The 17,943-nt window shown below is 35.6% G+C and overlaps 1 protein-coding gene across 3 annotated transcripts in view; it reads left to right on the top strand.

Annotated features, from left to right (window-relative positions):
* STRN (striatin) overlaps positions 1-17,943 on the top strand; it is a 69,507-nt gene that overhangs the window by 9,107 nt on the left and 42,457 nt on the right. For all 3 annotated transcript variants that reach the window (XM_021718102.1, XM_021718101.1, XM_008069131.1), the window contains exons 2-5: positions 158-231; positions 9,166-9,244; positions 11,415-11,582; positions 13,515-13,650. In XM_021718102.1, the coding sequence (XP_021573777.1) occupies positions 158-231; positions 9,166-9,244; positions 11,415-11,582; positions 13,515-13,650 (457 nt within the window). The remainder of the gene's footprint in view (positions 1-157; positions 232-9,165; positions 9,245-11,414; positions 11,583-13,514; positions 13,651-17,943) is intronic.

Raw genomic sequence — 17,943 nt, 5'->3', positions numbered from 1 at the left:
TCTTGACTTAGATACCTTGGAGGAAGGCTATGAGCCTTTGAAAGTTCTCAGAGTGTTCAGCCAGGATTACTGAATACTGATGACTACTACTATTACATATGTTAAAGTTTATTTAAATGTATTTTAAGATGGTTTGTATTTTCTCATTTCTTTGTAGAGCCAAATACCACAAATTGAAATATGGGACCGAATTGAATCAGGGAGATATGAAGCCTCCAAGCTATGATTCTGGTAAGCTAATTTTAAAGGAAATTTAAGTGATGAAAATAAGTGAATGTCTAGTATTTTGTAGCAGCATCATTTGTAATTGTAAGTTAATTTCTGATTATTACTTTTTTCTGGCCTGCGTGTCTTTTGGCACTAATCCTTTAGTGTCATTCAGATCGTTTTCTACCACCTTCCTTCCTTCCCCCTCTTCCCCTTTCTTTTAGTTCCTCATTTTCTGCTTATGTTCTACACTTACTGGAAGAATCAGAATTCATGGGGTAACATGCCAACATAACCTTGTCTTGCTGGGTCTGCCCAGCATTAATGGGAACTTTGAGATGTGCAGTACAGAGTACATCATGCCCTTGAAATCCTTAGAGGATAGGAACTGTGGAGGTAAGAGATCTCTTCTTGGAGCTCCAGGGAATTCCTAATCCCCTAAGCCTAATTCTTCAGTTTCAGACGCAAAACTATTTTGGACTTTCTTACCCATAGAAGTTTCTATAACCAGAACATGTTTTAACAGCTAAACATCTATTATCTTTTTGTGTTATTCTTTTTTTTCTTCTTCCACTTTCCACTTCATACTACCAAATGATACAAAATAGTACTTACAAGTAATCAGATAATAAGGAATATAGATGTAATTCACTTATTCATGGGTATAAAGGAAAAGTGAGAAAAATTGTTCAAATGTTATCATCATGTTTAGATAAGAGTATTTTTGGAATAATTTCAGATTAAATTTCTTGATCAAATATCTGAAAATATTAACAATCATTTGTATGATTTTTAAAAATATCTACCTTGTGCTAAAGGTTTTTATGTATATATCAACTTTAATTCTTAAAATAGTTACCCAGTAAAGGTAATGTAAAGATATTTTCATTTTACATATGATAAATTTAATCTCAGAGAAGTGGAGAAACTTGGCCAAAGTCACACAACTGTTAAGTAAGGAACTGAACCCAGTTCTGACTCCAGAATTTATTTTCTTCCCATTTTATGTCACTGCTTCTGTATTTTGACAGTGTATGAAAAATCTTGCCAAAATGAGTTCTAAATGTACTGCCAACTTTATGGTTAGTTCAATGTAGTAATATATTAATGTGCTTACTCAGCTGAATATTAAATTCTTGAGATTTAGAACAATGCCAGTTGATCGTTGTATTTTTACCTTCTTTTAAAAAAGAAATTATTCTTTTATTGAGGTGTCAATCCTTTTAATCTGAGGGGTGCTTAAATCTCAAAATAAAAAAATTATTTAAAAATCTAGGCTATTTGTTAAAAGCTGTCCTAAAATATATTGTCTGATTCAGAGGAGTTATTTTAATCAGTATTACTTTTAAAAGTTTCCATTTCTTAAGTCTTAGATATCAGTTTAGGATTAAAAAGGCTTAGTGGTGATATGTAACATGATTAGGTGCAATGGCTCCCACCTGCACTTCCAGCACTTTGGGAGGCAAGGCAGGAGGATCACTTGAGGCCAGGAGTTCGAGACCATTTTGGGCAACATAGTGAGACCCTGTCTCTACAAAAAAGAAATAAAAACTGACCAGATGTGCTGTCTCATGCCTGTAGTCCCAGCTAATTAAGGGGCTGAAGTGGAAGGAATGCTTGAGCCAAGAGTTCGAGGCTTCAGTGAGCTGTGGTCATGCCACTGCACTCCAGCCTGGGCAACAGAGTGAGCTCTCTCTCTTAAACAACACACAAAAAATGTTCACAAATGCACTCCAACCTGGGCGACAGAGTGAGCTGTCTCTCTTAAACAAACAAACAAACAAACAAAAGTTTATAAGTGAACAGCATGGCTCAGTAGAAAGACCTTGGGCTTTAAAATCAGATAGGTTTAAGTTTGACTCTTCTGTGACACTTTAAATCCCTGTTATATTACTTAATTTCTCTGGGGTTGCTCCTTTCCTGCTCTGTAAACTAGGAGATATTCTGAGAATAATTCTTAACCCTAAGGTTTATTTTCATAGTATACAATACCTAGTTAGTACCTACTATCATTCCATCTATGTCTTTCCAACCATCCAGTTATCTTACAAATATTAAATACATGTTTGTCAGATAATGAAATAATAATGCCTTGTTGGATTTTCACAGGGAAGATCGACAGTAAAAGAAGTGTTTACAATAAAATATGGCAGGTATAGTGAGAAGTAATAAGTATTATTGAGCACAGCAGCACAAATCTAGTCTTAAGTGGTCAAGAAAAGCATCCTAGAGGAAGTGATGTTTAACTTTGATATCTGAAGGATAGTAGAAATTAGCCAAAGTAGACTGACTAAATATTTGCTGGTGGTGGGGGAAAAGCAGAGTATTAGCAGCAAAGCTTCTGAGATGAGACTAGCACATGTGAAAAATGACATCCCTGGATGGCATGGGAGAGAGGAAGGAGTGTTTCAGGACGCAGCTAGGGAGCTAGGCAGGGGTAAAGCATGTTGAGGAGTTCACACTCAGGAATATTGTAGGAGTGATGAGAAAGAAATTGCAGGATCTTACTTAGGGTTTTGTGATTAGATTTGCTCTTAGATCACTGCAGTATGGAAGGTGAATGAGAGAGGAGTAGAATTGGAGACAGGGAGGCTAGTCAGAGGACTGCAGCCACCTGGGCAAATGAAGAAGGTTTCCTTAACAAGGACGTGTTCAGGAAATATTTAGGAAGTAAATTCTGCAGGAACATTTTTTGTAAATGTAATTTTATGCTAATCTCTGCATCATTCCAATTTTAGTATATGTGCTGCTGAAGTGAGCCCAAGAACCAGTTCTTGTTTGGATATAGGGAGTGAAAAAAAATGACAAGTCAAAGATGACACCCACATTTATAGTTTAAACAACTAGACCAGAAGCAGGTTTGAAAAATGGTAGGCTCACGTTTAGATTTGTTTCTTGAGTAACCAAGTAAAGATGACTAGTAGACAATTGGAAATATGGACCTAGATAGAGCTCAAGTCATGGGTTAGATGGGTTAGATGCATATACCTGAGAGGCATCAACATGTGGTATATTGATGACATTCAAAGTCTGGAGTTGAAGAAGGGACATAAAATGGAGTCATGAGGCATGGCAGCATTTGGAAGACTGGTAGAGGGAGAGAATCATGGTAGGGAAATTGATGAGGACTTCATTAATGTAGAAGGACAAACAAGAGAGTGGGAACCAAGAGAAGAGAGGTTTCCAGAGGAACAACTGTTCAGCACTAGGGTTTGGTTCCCAGAGGGCTGGAGACCATCTCTAGGATTTAGTGACACTCAGGTTACTGAGAACTTTATTGCAAGCAGTGCAGCAGAGAGGTGAGGGCAGAACAAAGACTGAGTGTAGTCAACTTTCAGGAAGTTTAGTTTGTGATGGTGAAGGAGAGGAATGAGAGGGCAGTAGCTGGAAGGACACTTAGGGTCAAGGAAAGTATGTGTGTGTGTGTATGTGCATGAGAGTGATGTGTTTCTTAGAGGAGGAGATATTCTGAGAATAATTCCTAACTCTAAGATTTATTTTCGTAGTATACAACACCTAGTTAGTACCTAGCATCATTCCATCTATCTGTCTTTCCAACCATCCAGTCATCTTTCAAATATTAAATACATAATGCTTGTCAGATAATGAAATAATAATGCCTTGTTGAATTTTTACAGGGAAGATAGACAGTAAAAGAGCAGAGATACTAAAATGGGAAGGTATCTGAAGAAGTGATGGGGACTGGATTCCGAACATAGTTGGAGAATGGCAGGAGGAGTATGTCTTATTGTAGAAGTTAGGCAACAGCTTTAGCTTTGGGTTTTCAGTTTGATAGTGGGTATTTAAGAGAATGTCCCTATATATTCATGTTATGTATGAAATAGGATTATCTGCTGAGAGTGGATCAGACGTTTAAGAAAAGTAGAGGAAGTTTAAAATACTGATGGTGAACAGGAGAACAAGCTGGCAAGGGAGTAGTAGGCCTGAGAACAGCGAAAGGTCCAGTTGAGGATGTGATCATGAGTGTATGCAGAGGCACTGATGAGCACATTTGGTAGCCTGGGTAAAGTCAGAGAGAATGAGTATAGTTAATAGATGAATTTGTCCAATTCATGAAGTGACAAGAGACGTAAACATTGAATGGTTGAAGTGCTGGCCGGGCGCAATGGCTTACGCATGTAATCCCAGCATTTTGGAAGGCAGAGGTGAGAAGACTGTCTGAGTCCAGGGGTTTGAGATCAGCCTGGGCAATTACAATAAACCAAAAAATTAGCCAGGCATGGTGGTGCATGCCTGTAATTCCAGCTACTTGGAAGACTGAGGCAGAAGGATAACTTGAGCCTAGCAGGTGGGGACTGTAGTAGCTGTGAGCATGCCACTGCCCTGCAGCCTGGGTGACCGAGTGAGACTCCAACTCAAAAGAAAAAAAGAATGGTTGAAATGATAAGTCATGAACTAAAACTTGGGAGAACAAAGTGAACACAAAAGGAAATAAGTTAAATGTAAGAGGTTCTGGTTTAGAGCAAGCAAGTAGGCTTATTTTGTAAAGGGCCAGATAGTAAATATTTTGGGTTTTCCAGGCCATATGTTCTATGTCGCAGCCACTCTACTCTGCCATTGTCACATGAAAGCATTCATAGACAATGCATAGATGAATGAGCATGTCTGTGTTCCAGTAAAACTTTACAAAACTGGGTGGCAGACTGGATTTTACCTGAGGGTGATAGTGTGCTGGCCTCACCTAAATTAGAGAACTATGAACTTAGGGGGCGGGGGGAAACAACAAAAACAAAAATTAGTGAATTGGGAATAATTGAGCCTGAAGGATATGCTCAGAAAGTGAGTTTGCACCTGTAACAGTTCTTCATGACACTAAGTTAGATCAGCTAGAGAGGGTGGTGATTGTGGAGAGGCCTACATGAATATTTGTTTCACTCAGGTTGATGTAGAAATCTGGTTACAAAGGAAGTGTGTGAGCCAGGCTTGGAGAGTTATCAAGGGATTTGTAGATGACAGTAGTAAGGACATTATGATGAGGACTAGGAATGTTGGAAGGTGGTATGTCCAAAGTTCACAAACCTTAAAGAAGCAGGAATTTTTTTCTTTCTTTGTTCTTTTATCCACTTACTGTATTTTCCTTAGACTGATAATCCAGACATTTTTCTGAAACATTTTTCCACAAAAATTTTCTTTTCCTCTCTAATTCTTTTTTCTGTTGTGTTCCTCTTCCAAACATTCATATTTCTACTTTAGGAGAATATTATCTCAGGCTGTGTTAGAAATCTATTTTTCTTTGATAATTCAGTTTCTCCTATTTAATATAAGAAGCAAGATAGTTATTTTATTTTATTATTTTGAGTTGGAGTCTCACTGTTGCCTAGGCTGGAGTGCTGTGGCACACTCACAGCCACCCCAGTGTCAACCTGCTGGGCTCCTGAGATCCTTCTGTCTCAGCCTTCCAAGTAGCCAGAACTATAGGCATGTGCTGCCATGCCCAGCTAGTTTTTTTATTTATTGTAGAGACGAGGTCCGAGGTCCTGTCAAGTTCCCTGGACTGGTCTCCAATCCGCGGGCCCAGGCAATCCACTCGCCTCGGCCTCCCAAAGTGCTGGCTTTACAGGCTGAGCCACCGAGTCCAGTCATATTGAAAGTTGAATATTTTTATCCAATGTGACAAATTCTACCTTTTAATTGTGATGTTTTAGAGCACTACCTTTATCATGGTTACTGACATGGTTAGGTTTAACTCCATCTTTGTGGTTGGTTTCCTTTTGTTCACTCTGGGCTTTGTTCTATTTTCCTCTTTTTTCAGCATTCTTTTGTATTTTTTATGATTCCATTTTATCTCTTTTACTGACTTATTAGCAGTAACTCTTTATTATTTTAGGGGTTGCTTTAGAGTTTACAGGGCACATCTTTAGCTTATCACAGTCTGTCTTCAAGTGATAATATACCAGTTTGTGTACAGAATGAGAACCTTGGAACAGTGTAGTTTCATTTGTCTTCTTCCAGCCTTTGTGCTATTGTTGTCATATATTTTACTTCTATGAATGTTATAAACCACATGTTGCATTGTTAGTATTTTTGTTTCAGCAGTTTATTGTCTTTTAAAGAAATTGAAACAATACTATGAGAAAAATATCTCCTGTGCCCATCATTCCTTTGTGTAGATCTGTATTTCCACTTGGTATCCTTTCCTTCAGCCTTGAAGTCTTCCTTTAACATATCTTGAGATAGAGACTGCTGGTTATGAATGTTTTCAACTTTGTGTCTGAAAAAACCTTTATTTAGCTCACAGACATTATTTCTGGTGAGATATCTGACTCATCCTTATCTTCGTTCTTCTGTATATAATATGAGCTGCTTCTCTGACTGCTTTTAAAATTTTCTCTTTATCATTTGTTCTAAACAACCTCCTTAAAATATGCTGTGGCAGTTACCACTCCCCATATGTTTCTTATGCTTGGGATTTCTCACGTTTCTTGGATCTGTGGGTGTATGGTTTTCATGAAATTTGGAGCTTTTCAGCCATTGCTGTTCCAGGAGTTGTTTTTGTTCCTCCTCCCTGAGCTGTGCTCTGGAGGCTCTGTCAAGGCAGTGTCGCGCATAGTTATGAGGGTCATCTGTTTGCTTCCCTTCTCTCAGATATCTCTGCCCTTTGTTGCCTGATGTTCAGTGTTTTGAAAACAATTTTTCCATCTATTTTGTTTTACAGTTGTTTAAGCAGGAGGGTACATCTAGGCTATTACTCCAACTTGACTGGAAATGATGGTTAAATACTTTTTAATAACATCAAGAAATTCGACTATTATCTACTTTAAAATCCTCACTTTTGTATAATATCACTTTTTGAACTTGATAAGGCAAGAATGAATAGGATAGTTGATGACTACTTATCTTAAAAATAACTGTAAGCCGAGCCTGGATAAGGAATACAAGAGCTATTTGACTTTGGATTTCTTTTTTAGGCCTCAAACGTTACCCAGCGAGTTAGATTTTTGTCTTGGTATAAGAAACACTTTTTTAAAAAATAAAAATAAAAAGAGGATGGGGTTTCCCTCTTATTTGATATGTCTTAATTTATGTTTTATTAAGATTTAATTTACGTATGCAAAATCCACCATTTTTAGTACTGTCACAAACCGCTTCCTCCCCACTCTAATCCTCTGGCAACTACTAGTCTGTTTTTCATTTCTGTAGTTTTGCCTTTTCCAGAAAGTCATATAAATTCCAGAATCTTACAGAATGCCGTCTTTTGATTCTGGCTTATCTCACTTAGCATAATGTATTTGTGGTTTATTTATGTTGGTGAGTATCAGTCATTCATTGCTTGTTCTTGTGAGCAGTGTTACACTGAATGGATGGATTGCACTTTTGTAGTAGCACCACCTGCCAAAGCAGGCAGAGGCAGTGGGGTATATTGGAGTAAGGCATAGAGAGGATTGAGGCCTATTCTGATGGGAGATTAAATGATCTCAGAATTTTGTTTCACATCTGCAGTTTTTAAGTTCATGAAATGCCAGTGTAAATGTTTTTACCTGGCGAATACAGGTTACTTGCTTGACTTAAGAAGAGGACATGTTGGGACATACTGTGTTATATGCACAGATCCTGAATTTGGGGGTCAGTTGAAACAAGATGCATTGTTTTCCCTTAGTTTTGAGGCATTGTTTTTTGTTTTGCTTTGTTTTGGTTTTGTACGTATACCCTCTTTGAAGTTATCCGAAAGTAATCAACTTCTTATTAATTTAATTTCCCTTACTTTCTACCTCTCTCCCTTCCCCTCAGTCTACTCTGCTCCTATTTCTTTGGAATTCCACAGAACTCTAGTTGTTTTAGAGAAAAATAAACACAATCTAGTTATTATTTTATTCATATTTTTCTCTATTTCCTATCACTGTAGTAATAGCATGTAAAGGAATCTACTGGGGCTCTGAAATGAAACAGAAAGAAGTTTAAAACTTCCAACTGCATTTCTACCTAACAAACCTGAAAATTATTTTCTAGACCTCCATTTCTCATCTTTAAAATGGTGCTAAACATCTGTCTTTTGAAGGTATAAGGATTAAAAGATATAATGGAAATGTTTTTAACACAGTTCTGGAACATAGTAAGTGCTTAACTTCAAATATCATGAAATAAAATTTTTGAGTCTTCTTGTATCTCTTGAATAAGATCTTGTAAAGATCAATGTTTCTTATAGTTTGATCAAGGACTGATAAAAAAGTATGACCTGTTTTGTATTAAAGTTGTGCCACAGTGTAGTTTGGAAATTCTTCAGTCCAGACTTATTTCATAAGGAAAGTACTTTTTGTGTGTGTGTGTAAGTTCACCTCCCCAAAGTAGCAGGGAGTGGGGGTCAAAGCTTAGGAGACATGGTGGCAGCTATAGCTTAAAGAGCACATGACCACGCCAGAGTTTAGTAAAGCAACGGCAAGAAAAGCGCTTCTTGTTCTACCACCTTCTTGAAAGGATTCTGCCTTTACCTAGTGATGAATTTAAGCTTTAAAATGCTTAGGAGGTTTTCTGTCAAAGAATGTCATTAAAATAACACCTGGGGTTTTTATATAATGGCTAGTGAAGGAAACAGATTTGGACTGAGATTGCTCCTTACAGAGCTGCTCTGTGTCACACTGACTTACTTTTCCACCATCATCCTTCGCGTTTGTTCTGATTCTGATGTGCTACTTTGTAATGCTTTTATTTGGCTCTCCTTGTGTGACTTGGTTGGATAGGTCTTTGTTTTGGGGAAAAATTCTCAGGCTTAGTCAGGATAGGGAAATGACTACTCTGAGGGAATCCAGTAGCAATAACTAATCGATATTAGAGTTTTGTTATGGAAATTCGAGTTAAAAGCAGAAATTACATTGTCCTAGACCAACCTTATAGCTGCAGTTTTGCATATTCTTATAAATGTCTATTGAACTTTTTTAATGCATTAACTTGCCCTCTAATATGTAAAACAAGTCAGTTTTACAATTATTTAATGTTTTCCAGATGAAGGTAATGAAACAGAGGTGCAGCCACAACAAAATAGCCAGTTAATGTGGAAACAAGGTCGCCAACTACTTAGACAGTGAGTATCCCAAGTTTAAACTCATAAATGGTCAAAGACAAGAAACATATTTTCATGAAATTATTTTTAGTTTGTACTTTAAACTCAATAGAATTTTTATCTTATATTATTTATTATATGCTGCTGTGAAAAGCTTAATTGAATTATTATTCCTTTTTCATATTAAATGCTTTTTCCCTGTGGTAGAATTTATATAGCTAAAATAATTATGTACCTTATAGTTATTCTTTTTTGCATCTTTTATGTATGAATGTACATAAGTTTTAATATGAGTTCAGTCAATGTTTACATGTAGTTTTGTGTTGTTTTTAAACTTTTAAATAAATTAAAGAACTTTTTGAATTTTCTAAATTTGCCAAATATTGCCCAACATATTATTTCTCCTATAAAATATGTATTTAAGATAATAAAGAGGAAACAACTGGACTGAGCTTCTGATGTCAAGTGGTAGACCAGACTTACTCACCAGCTCCGTGCCTAGTCCTTGCAGCCCTCCTTTGAAACTGGCATTTAGATTTGTGTCTTGAGAAAATGAAAAGTCTACATTTGTTTTGACTTCACGAATTGTTTATGAGTAATGTAAACCTAAGGTTTCCAAAGCGGTTAGATGCTAGTCATTCCCTTTAACTATTGGAAGAAAATATTAAAATGTTTCCTCATACCTGTTTTTTAGTCGCAACAAAAGAAAATGAAAATGTACTTGATATTTAGTAAGTGAATTTTCATTAGTGTCCTTACTTTGATCTTATATATGGCTTATGCATTTTCCTTTTTAAATGGATAAGCATTCTTAAAAATGCTGGTTTTTTAAAAAATGAGAAATGATTTCATAATGAGCTATCTAGGAGACATTTTCAAAAATATCAAAGGATCTAAAATCTATCCCTCAAAGTAAAGATATCATTTTATCAGTGAATGAGGAAGTAACTGTTTAGTAAAACCAAGTTCTCTGTAACAAGAGCAGTTTTGAAACAGGTATTTGTAATGCATCTTTTGTTGCCAAAGTGAGATATGTATCAAGTATTATTTAAGAATAGAAAAACATAACACCTTTGCAATAGTTTGCAAGGACAAGTGATTAAATTCAGGAAAGTTGGGAATTTACTATCCAAATTTTAATCGAGACCTTTCTGTAAATATTGGATGAGATTTAAAAATGAGCATCCTGTTATTCCCTTTGATCACATATGTTTGTGAGATATCTCTTTCTGCACTAATAACTATTAAGACCAAATCTTGCAATAAACTGAACTTAAACTGGTTATCTTGTTGACTTCTATTTTTTTCTTTCATCCAGTGGACTTGGTGCCTACTTACAAGTTGATGCCTAATGTTTTTCTGTCATGTTTATTTGCCTTTTTCATGGTCCTGCCAATGCCACTATTGGCCTTTCTTTGGTGTTAATAGGTGTTGAGTGTTTTCTGTATGCCAGGCACAGTATTCGGTATGTCTGTTTTAGGGTTACAAAGGCTAAAGTTCAGGAGAAGTAAAGTTATATATACAATTAGTAAGTGGAGAACTTGGCCTAAGATCTAGATCTAACTCAGTACAAAGCCTTTGCTCTTTTCTTAGTGTCACTGCCTCTCGTAACATGCACTCGTGTGTGACATACCCCACATCCCACAATTTAAGTGCAGTTTATTCTTATTTTAGAGAAGTTTCAGGATAGAAACTTCCCTTCTATTAAAAGTAATTCAGGAAATACTGTCTTCTTATATGTCACGGAGAAAACCATATATGCTAAAAACATTTTCTCTGGATCATAAACAATTAATCCATGACACTTTTTGTTAGACATGTAAAAAAATTACTGGAATCAGTATTATTAAATACTAATTTGGTAGAATCTTGGCGTGAACTTGCTCCAATTCTGCCTAAAGGAAAGAATGTGCTATTAGATACATTAAGAAACAGCTTCTTCTTATGATACATGTAATGAATGGTGTATTGTATAGTTCTTTGATTTTTCTCAGTGACTGTAGAGACTGGTACTGCAAGAGACAGCTCCATCTGCAGCTGGGAGATTATTTGTTAACAAGTCTGACTAGCATAGTACTGTACTGTTGAGTCTTATGCAGGTGATGAATTTTAAGAAATACTTTTATTTGCACATTAAATTATAAAATGCTGATTCCAGTATGGCTGGATTGTAAGGATCCTCTTCACACAGGTATCTCCAGGAAGTCGGTTACACAGATACTATTCTAGATGTGAAATCCAAACGAGTGCGAGCTTTGTTGGGTTTTTCAAGTGATGTCACTGACCGGGAAGATGACAAAAATCAGGACTCAGTTATAAATGGCACAGAGGCTGAAGTTAAAGAGTCAGCAATGATTGGGTAAGTATTTTGTCTGGCAAGTGTTTTGGCTATAAGAAGTTCTTATTAAATATTTTTGGTATGAGTATTTATACTTTTAGATAGTGCTGTAGAAATAATTACAATTAAGATTAATAAAATTTTTAAAATTTCATCTGGTTAGGCAACACATAGGGCTTGGGGTTATCATTTATGATTATTTTGACTCAAGAATATAATTTTAATTTAGGATATTTTATTTGCTTGAAATATCTACTTAGTATAGATTTTAATATCTTAAAGCTCAGTCACTTATTAAATAGAACTTCATAAAGGATTTTATTTGGAAATTCAGTATAAATCTGTAAGTATGAAATTTCCTTATTGGTGACCCAGAAATCATAAAAACACCTCAAATTATTTAGAAGTAAACCTTTTCTTAAACACTTTTGTTAATCTAATATGCTGTAACTCATCTTTCTTTGATATAAAATATTTAAGTAGATATGTTTTAATTAATAAAATAGGTGTAAAACACTGTAGTTGTTTGAAATATCTTGTTTTTCATTTTGGATAATTTATCATACAACTATATATAATTTTACTTAAAATGAGCATGAGTAGTTCAATGAGAAGATTCCTCTTTATTGGAAAAAATTTCCCATGATTCTTAATTGAATAAAATACCAAAAATTTTGTGGGTGTCTAAATATATTACTTTATTTTGATACATGTTTAAGAAGGAAGAATGGATTTAATTGAACTCTATACATTTTTTAGTGAGAAGATTGTCCTATTGTTTGAGACATAAACCAAAACTATGGGGTTAAGATTCAAAATAGGACTTTGATAAACAAATGTCATTGGAACCTTCTTAAATGTATTCATTAATAATTAAGAATATATTGACTTGTATTTATAAATGTCAGGTATAGGTTTTTTCTCTGTGTAGTCATAGACCGTGTGGATGTTCTTTTTAGTTGTATATTTAACTTAACTCATTAAGTTAACTGAGATAGTATAGTTGTTTTTATATGTTTTATAGAACAATAGTGCATACTTTTAAAACCTTCAGTAAAGGCCTTCAAAAGAGACCACTCTATTGGATATTTTGGCCTTGATCTATCTTTTAAAATTGACAGAGGTATTGTCAGATTTCTGTAGGGATAAAGAATTGGACTGGGGAAGGCATCCGAAAACATAGCTCTCAGCAGATTTGAAATTTAAGATTTATCTGTTTTGAAAATTGTGCTCATTGTTGTGGCTACAGGAAAATGGTCTCTTATCTAAAACATTTCTTAATGAACTGGAGAGAAAGCATTCTTTTTTGCCACTAGAAAACTTTATTAAATTTATTTTGAGGGAACTAAATTTAAGTCTTATATATTTGAAAATTAAATGATTTCTAAAAGATTAGTGACTTATTCATCAACAGAAACAAGTCTTGTAGTAATGTAAATTTGACTAGTACATTGTTATTAGAAATTTCATGTGTACATTCTTTCACTGCTTTAGCTGTATAGCAGAAATTCAGACTTGCATCTGAGATAAGTGACATTTGCTAGTTATTTTCTTAGTTGTGGAAATTTATGTAAGAGATCAAAAGAAGTGTTGCAGAGAGGATAAGAATAGAGAAAAATGGAGGCAGAGATGATAAAAATATTTTTTAAGAATACAATAAGGTTGATATAAGGATCAAAATAATACTGAATTAGGAGGGGGGGTTCTTCACATTAGATTGCCATTCATCTAAATAGCTATGATTTCAAAGTACTTTTAAAAGAATAGCCGCTTTCTATATAGCTTTTTCAATTAATCTATGGAAATATAAGAGCTGAGAATCAATGTCAGTCATAATGTGATTTGGGGATCATAGGTACAATATAAACAGAAGTTAATGTAACATATCATGGATTAATTCTTATGTTGAGGCTAAAAAACTTAACTAAGTGGGATGTACATGTTTTAAACTAGAAAGTCCGAGTTAACAGATTCTGCCTCTGTGCTGGATAATTTCAAATTCCTTGAAAGTGCGGCTGCAGATTTCAGTGATGAAGATGAAGACGATGATATTGATGGAAGAGAGAAAAGCATCATTGATACATCAACAGTGAGTTAAAGAACTCATATAATATAAATATTTTTAGGGACTATAATGCATACTTAAAAATGATTTCAAGGCCGGGCTCAATGGCTCAGCCTGTAATCCCAGCACTTTGGGAGGTCAAGGCAAGTAGATTGCCTGAGCCCGTGGGTTCAAGATCAGCAACTTGGCGAGACCTCATCTCTACAATAAAATAAAAAATAGCTGGGCGTGGTAGCACGCGTCTGTAGTTCCACCTACTTGGGAGGCTGAGGCAGAAGGATCACCGGAGCCCACAGGTCAACACTGGGGTGGCCGTGAGTGTGCCACTGCACTCTAGCCTGGGCGAAGGAGTGAGACTCCAACTCAAAAAAAAAAAATTATTAATGTCCTTCAGCCTTTAACTTTTTTTGGTTATGAGTTTGAGGAAATTAATCTATAAGAGTTTGTAGTATTGATTTCAAATTCAATAATATATTTGGTGTAGCAGCTTTCATTTAGTTTAGTGAAAACTTTTAGTTCAACTGTTTGACTCTTTGTTAATTCAGTGAACATGACAACATTTCTATAGGACTCATGAGTATGGTAAATGTTTGTTGTATTATAACAATGCAGTGTTATTGGTTGCTGTAGGAGGATAGAAGTGACAGGCACATCATGGTGCCTGATGGCCACTAGCATCAGCTCTCATCGACACAGTTCTTGTCTCTTGTCAGGGTTGCATGGTAGACAAGGTCTGCAGACTTTCAGAACTCTTCTGTTAGATTACTTCAAAATTGGACAGTGTCTTCTGTGGTTTTTTGTTCAGGTCTGTATAAGTTCATTGGGTTTCCCGGGGCACTCTTCTGGAATAAGAGATTTCGCTAAATGCCTGCTGTTTCTTTCTCTTCCCTTCTTCATTTGCTTCCTTCCTTTCCTCTCCCCCTTTTCCCTCTTCCCACTTTTCTTACCTTCACTTTTTTCCCTTTCTCCTTCCTTCTCTCTTCTGTCTTCCTCTTCCTCCTCCTCCTCTTCCTCCTCCTTTTTTAAGTAGGAGATTAGGACATGTTTTGTTTTGTCTAGGAAAGTGTTTGCACTTCACTTTCATGCTTATTTAAGAATACAGAGGAGGAAAGTAAAGTAATATAGAGCCCAGACCTGGAGTTAAAAGACTTGAGTTTAAGCTTTAGTTCTTCCACTAATTGTGCTTTTTGATGCTTTAGTTTTTGACTTTGTAAGATTAGGATTATAATAAATACCCATCTTATCCATGGAGGATTTTGTGAGTAATAAAAAGAGATACTATATATGAAAATGATCTGTTTAACTTAAAGGCTTTCTAAGTGTAACTTCTCTCTCTCTCTCTTTTAAATACCCCTCTGCTTCTTTTATGCCATCTGAGACTCTCAAATTATTACTGCCAGATTCTTGTTTCCCTGGACCATTATTCAGTAGCACTCTGCTGATACAGCCCTACCATGGATATTATTTGAACTTCAAGTAGTAACCCAACATTTTTATTATCAAAACTAGTGGTAGTCTTAATTTACTCTTGTAAAAGAAAAAAAATCTAAACTTCTGTGTTACTTTTTCTCCATCCTTATTATCTGGAAATTGTGTAACTCTTTGTGATTTCTGTGGGAAAACCATTGAATATTATTTTCCCATCAAGATAATTTAGTCAAGGATGCCAATAATTTATTTAGGGAGTATCACTTGAGCCCAGGAGTTCAAAACTAGCCTGGGCAACTTAATTAGACCTCATCTCTACAAAAAATTTTTTTAAAATAGCTGGATGTGATGTCACATGCCTGTAGTCCCAGCTATTTGGGAGCCTGAAACGGAAGGATCACCTGAACCTAGGAGGAGGTCATGGCTGCGGTGACCTGTAAGCGTTCTACTGCACCCTAGTCTGGATGACAGAGTGAGACCCCAACTCAAAAAAACCCAAAACTTTATTTATAGCTCAATGGTAGTTAACAAATCAAATCATGGTGCTGTAAGTTTCTGTAGTTAGTGATATCAATGTATTTTTAAAATTATAAACTGATTATTAAAATGATTACATATGATCTTACTAGAAATTCCTAAACTATAAACTGATTTTTTTAATGTAATGAAAATCATAAATATACCTCCTTCCACTGAGTGCAGATCATAGCAATTCTGTATTGCACGCAATGGCTTGTGGCTGTAATCCTAGCTACTTGGGAGACTGAGGTATGAGGATCACTTGAGGCTAGGGGTTCTAGACCAGCCTGGGCAACACAGCAAGACCTCATCTCTAAAAAAAAAAAAAAGTGGTTTTTTTTTTTTTTAAATTAGCTGGGCACAGTGGTGCATTTTTGTAGTCCCAGCTACTTGAGAGGCCTAGGCAGGAGTATTGCTTGAGCCCAGGAATTCAAGGTTGCAGTGAGCTGTGATGGTGCCACTGCATTCCAGCATAGGCAACAGTAAAACCCTGTCTTCCCTCCTTTCCCCAAGGCAATTCTGTGACCAAATAAAGAAGTCATATCTAATATAAACAGTCTTAGCTTCATTCAAACACAGGACTCAAAAATTCATTTAGCCTTTTAGGAAACACATTCCTAAGCAAGTAATGGGTTTTGTTTTTAATAGTTTGGCTTAGTGTTACATGGTATTGCAGTAATTTTCACAGCTGCAGTCTAGTAGCTACATGCCAAAAGGACTTTAAAAATCTAACTCTTTGTTGCAATGAATAAGCATGACTTAGAAAATTTATTGCATTCTATAGAGAGAGAATGGCTGAAAAATTATCCTATTAAAATGTCAAGTAGAACACATGGGTTTTTAAAATGTTTTTTCTTTAATCGAAATAGTTTAATAGATTCAACTAAGAAAATATAGAAACACAAGGCTCTTAGTAACTGCTGTTGTGTTGAGGTTACCATAGTGAAGTGTCTTCAAAGCTACATATCCTTCCTTTCTTCCTCTTTGCCCTTTTTGAAATTTGATTGTTCCTTTGGTGACATTCTGGATGATTTTCTTCCTCTGCGTCTTCTCTTTCCTCATGATCAACCTCTTTACCTTATTTTTCTTTACTATCATTGTTATCAGCATTATCATCATCATCATCATCATCAATTAAGTATTATAATGATCTTGAAACTATGCATGCATGTAAAAGTTATCAGTTTCAAACTGTGTGAAGGATAACTTCTGTAGCAATGTTTAGTCTCTACGTTCAGGGACTTTAGGGCAAAAAAGAATGGAATTAAGAATTATTAACTATTGTTTTAGCCACAGTACAAGCAATTCCATCTCTCTTTCTATCCATGCTTTTCCTAATGCTTTTCAAAGTAACAGTCTATCTTTTTTTTCTAATCTACTCAGGCACCCAGTGCAGCCCGTAACTTTTTTCTGCTTTTGTCTGAATTTCTTAAGTTGATTTGTAAGCTCATCAAAGATAGGAGTAGAGCAGAACTTTCTATGTCAGGAAGAAAGGTAATACATGCTCATTATTACAAACACCACTTCTTCCCATTTACTAATCCTATTCTCTCTTGGTCCCACAGTTCATTTTCTTCTGAACCTAAATATTAAAAAGCACAGGTTTTTTGGTTTATTTATTTAAATGGGATATTTGATAAGTATACTAATACGCATGACAGCAATGAGCCCTGCCATTTATCTTCATTCTTTGTAAGGTTATACTGAGGAGATAAGACCTTCAAACAAGTTTTTTACCCCAAGTAACTTTCGTGACTTAATACCATAGTTAATGTGAAAAATACATTCAGACTTTCAATTTTAGGTTCCAGATACTACTTCTGGATCTTCCTGGCCCATTTTGTCAGGCACTGAAAACACGAACTCTCTGTCTATAAGATGCTGGTGATGGCCCCTCTGAATTACAGCTAGCATCCCATTAGGGCTCTGGAGAAGGAGGGATCAAACCTCTAGGGTAGAAGAAGGTGGGTTGGGCAGTATATTTGCTTGAGAATCTGGGTGTCCCATTGTTAAAACTCTTCAGAGACACTTTTCTACCTTCATGTGGCTGCCTAGGAAAAATTAGAATAGAATATAGTTTGTGAGTACTTATAAAAATATACATTCAGCATAAATTTTCTGTTCACAGTCTGTGACACTGGTCTTGCTGTTTTTGTTTGTCTAATAGATTTGCTAGATGTTAGACTGGGAAATGCTATAACCATAGAAGTATCTATTGATTTTTAGGAAAACATCCCAAATAGTTAAGCTAATTATTCTAGCATCATTAGATAATCTTTCATTTCTCTTATTCAGTTTTTATACATACCAGGACAGTTAAGGCCAGATAAGTTTCATCTAGGATGCCAGCTTTGTCCTGTTGGTAGTGGC

The sequence above is a fragment of the Carlito syrichta genome, unplaced genomic scaffold (genome assembly GCF_000164805.1).
Source record: "Carlito syrichta isolate Samal-C Ts95f unplaced genomic scaffold, Tarsius_syrichta-2.0.1 Scaffold311830, whole genome shotgun sequence".
Taxonomy (NCBI): Eukaryota; Metazoa; Chordata; class Mammalia; order Primates; family Tarsiidae; genus Carlito; species Carlito syrichta.
This window is presented reverse-complemented; position numbering and strand designations above follow the sequence as displayed.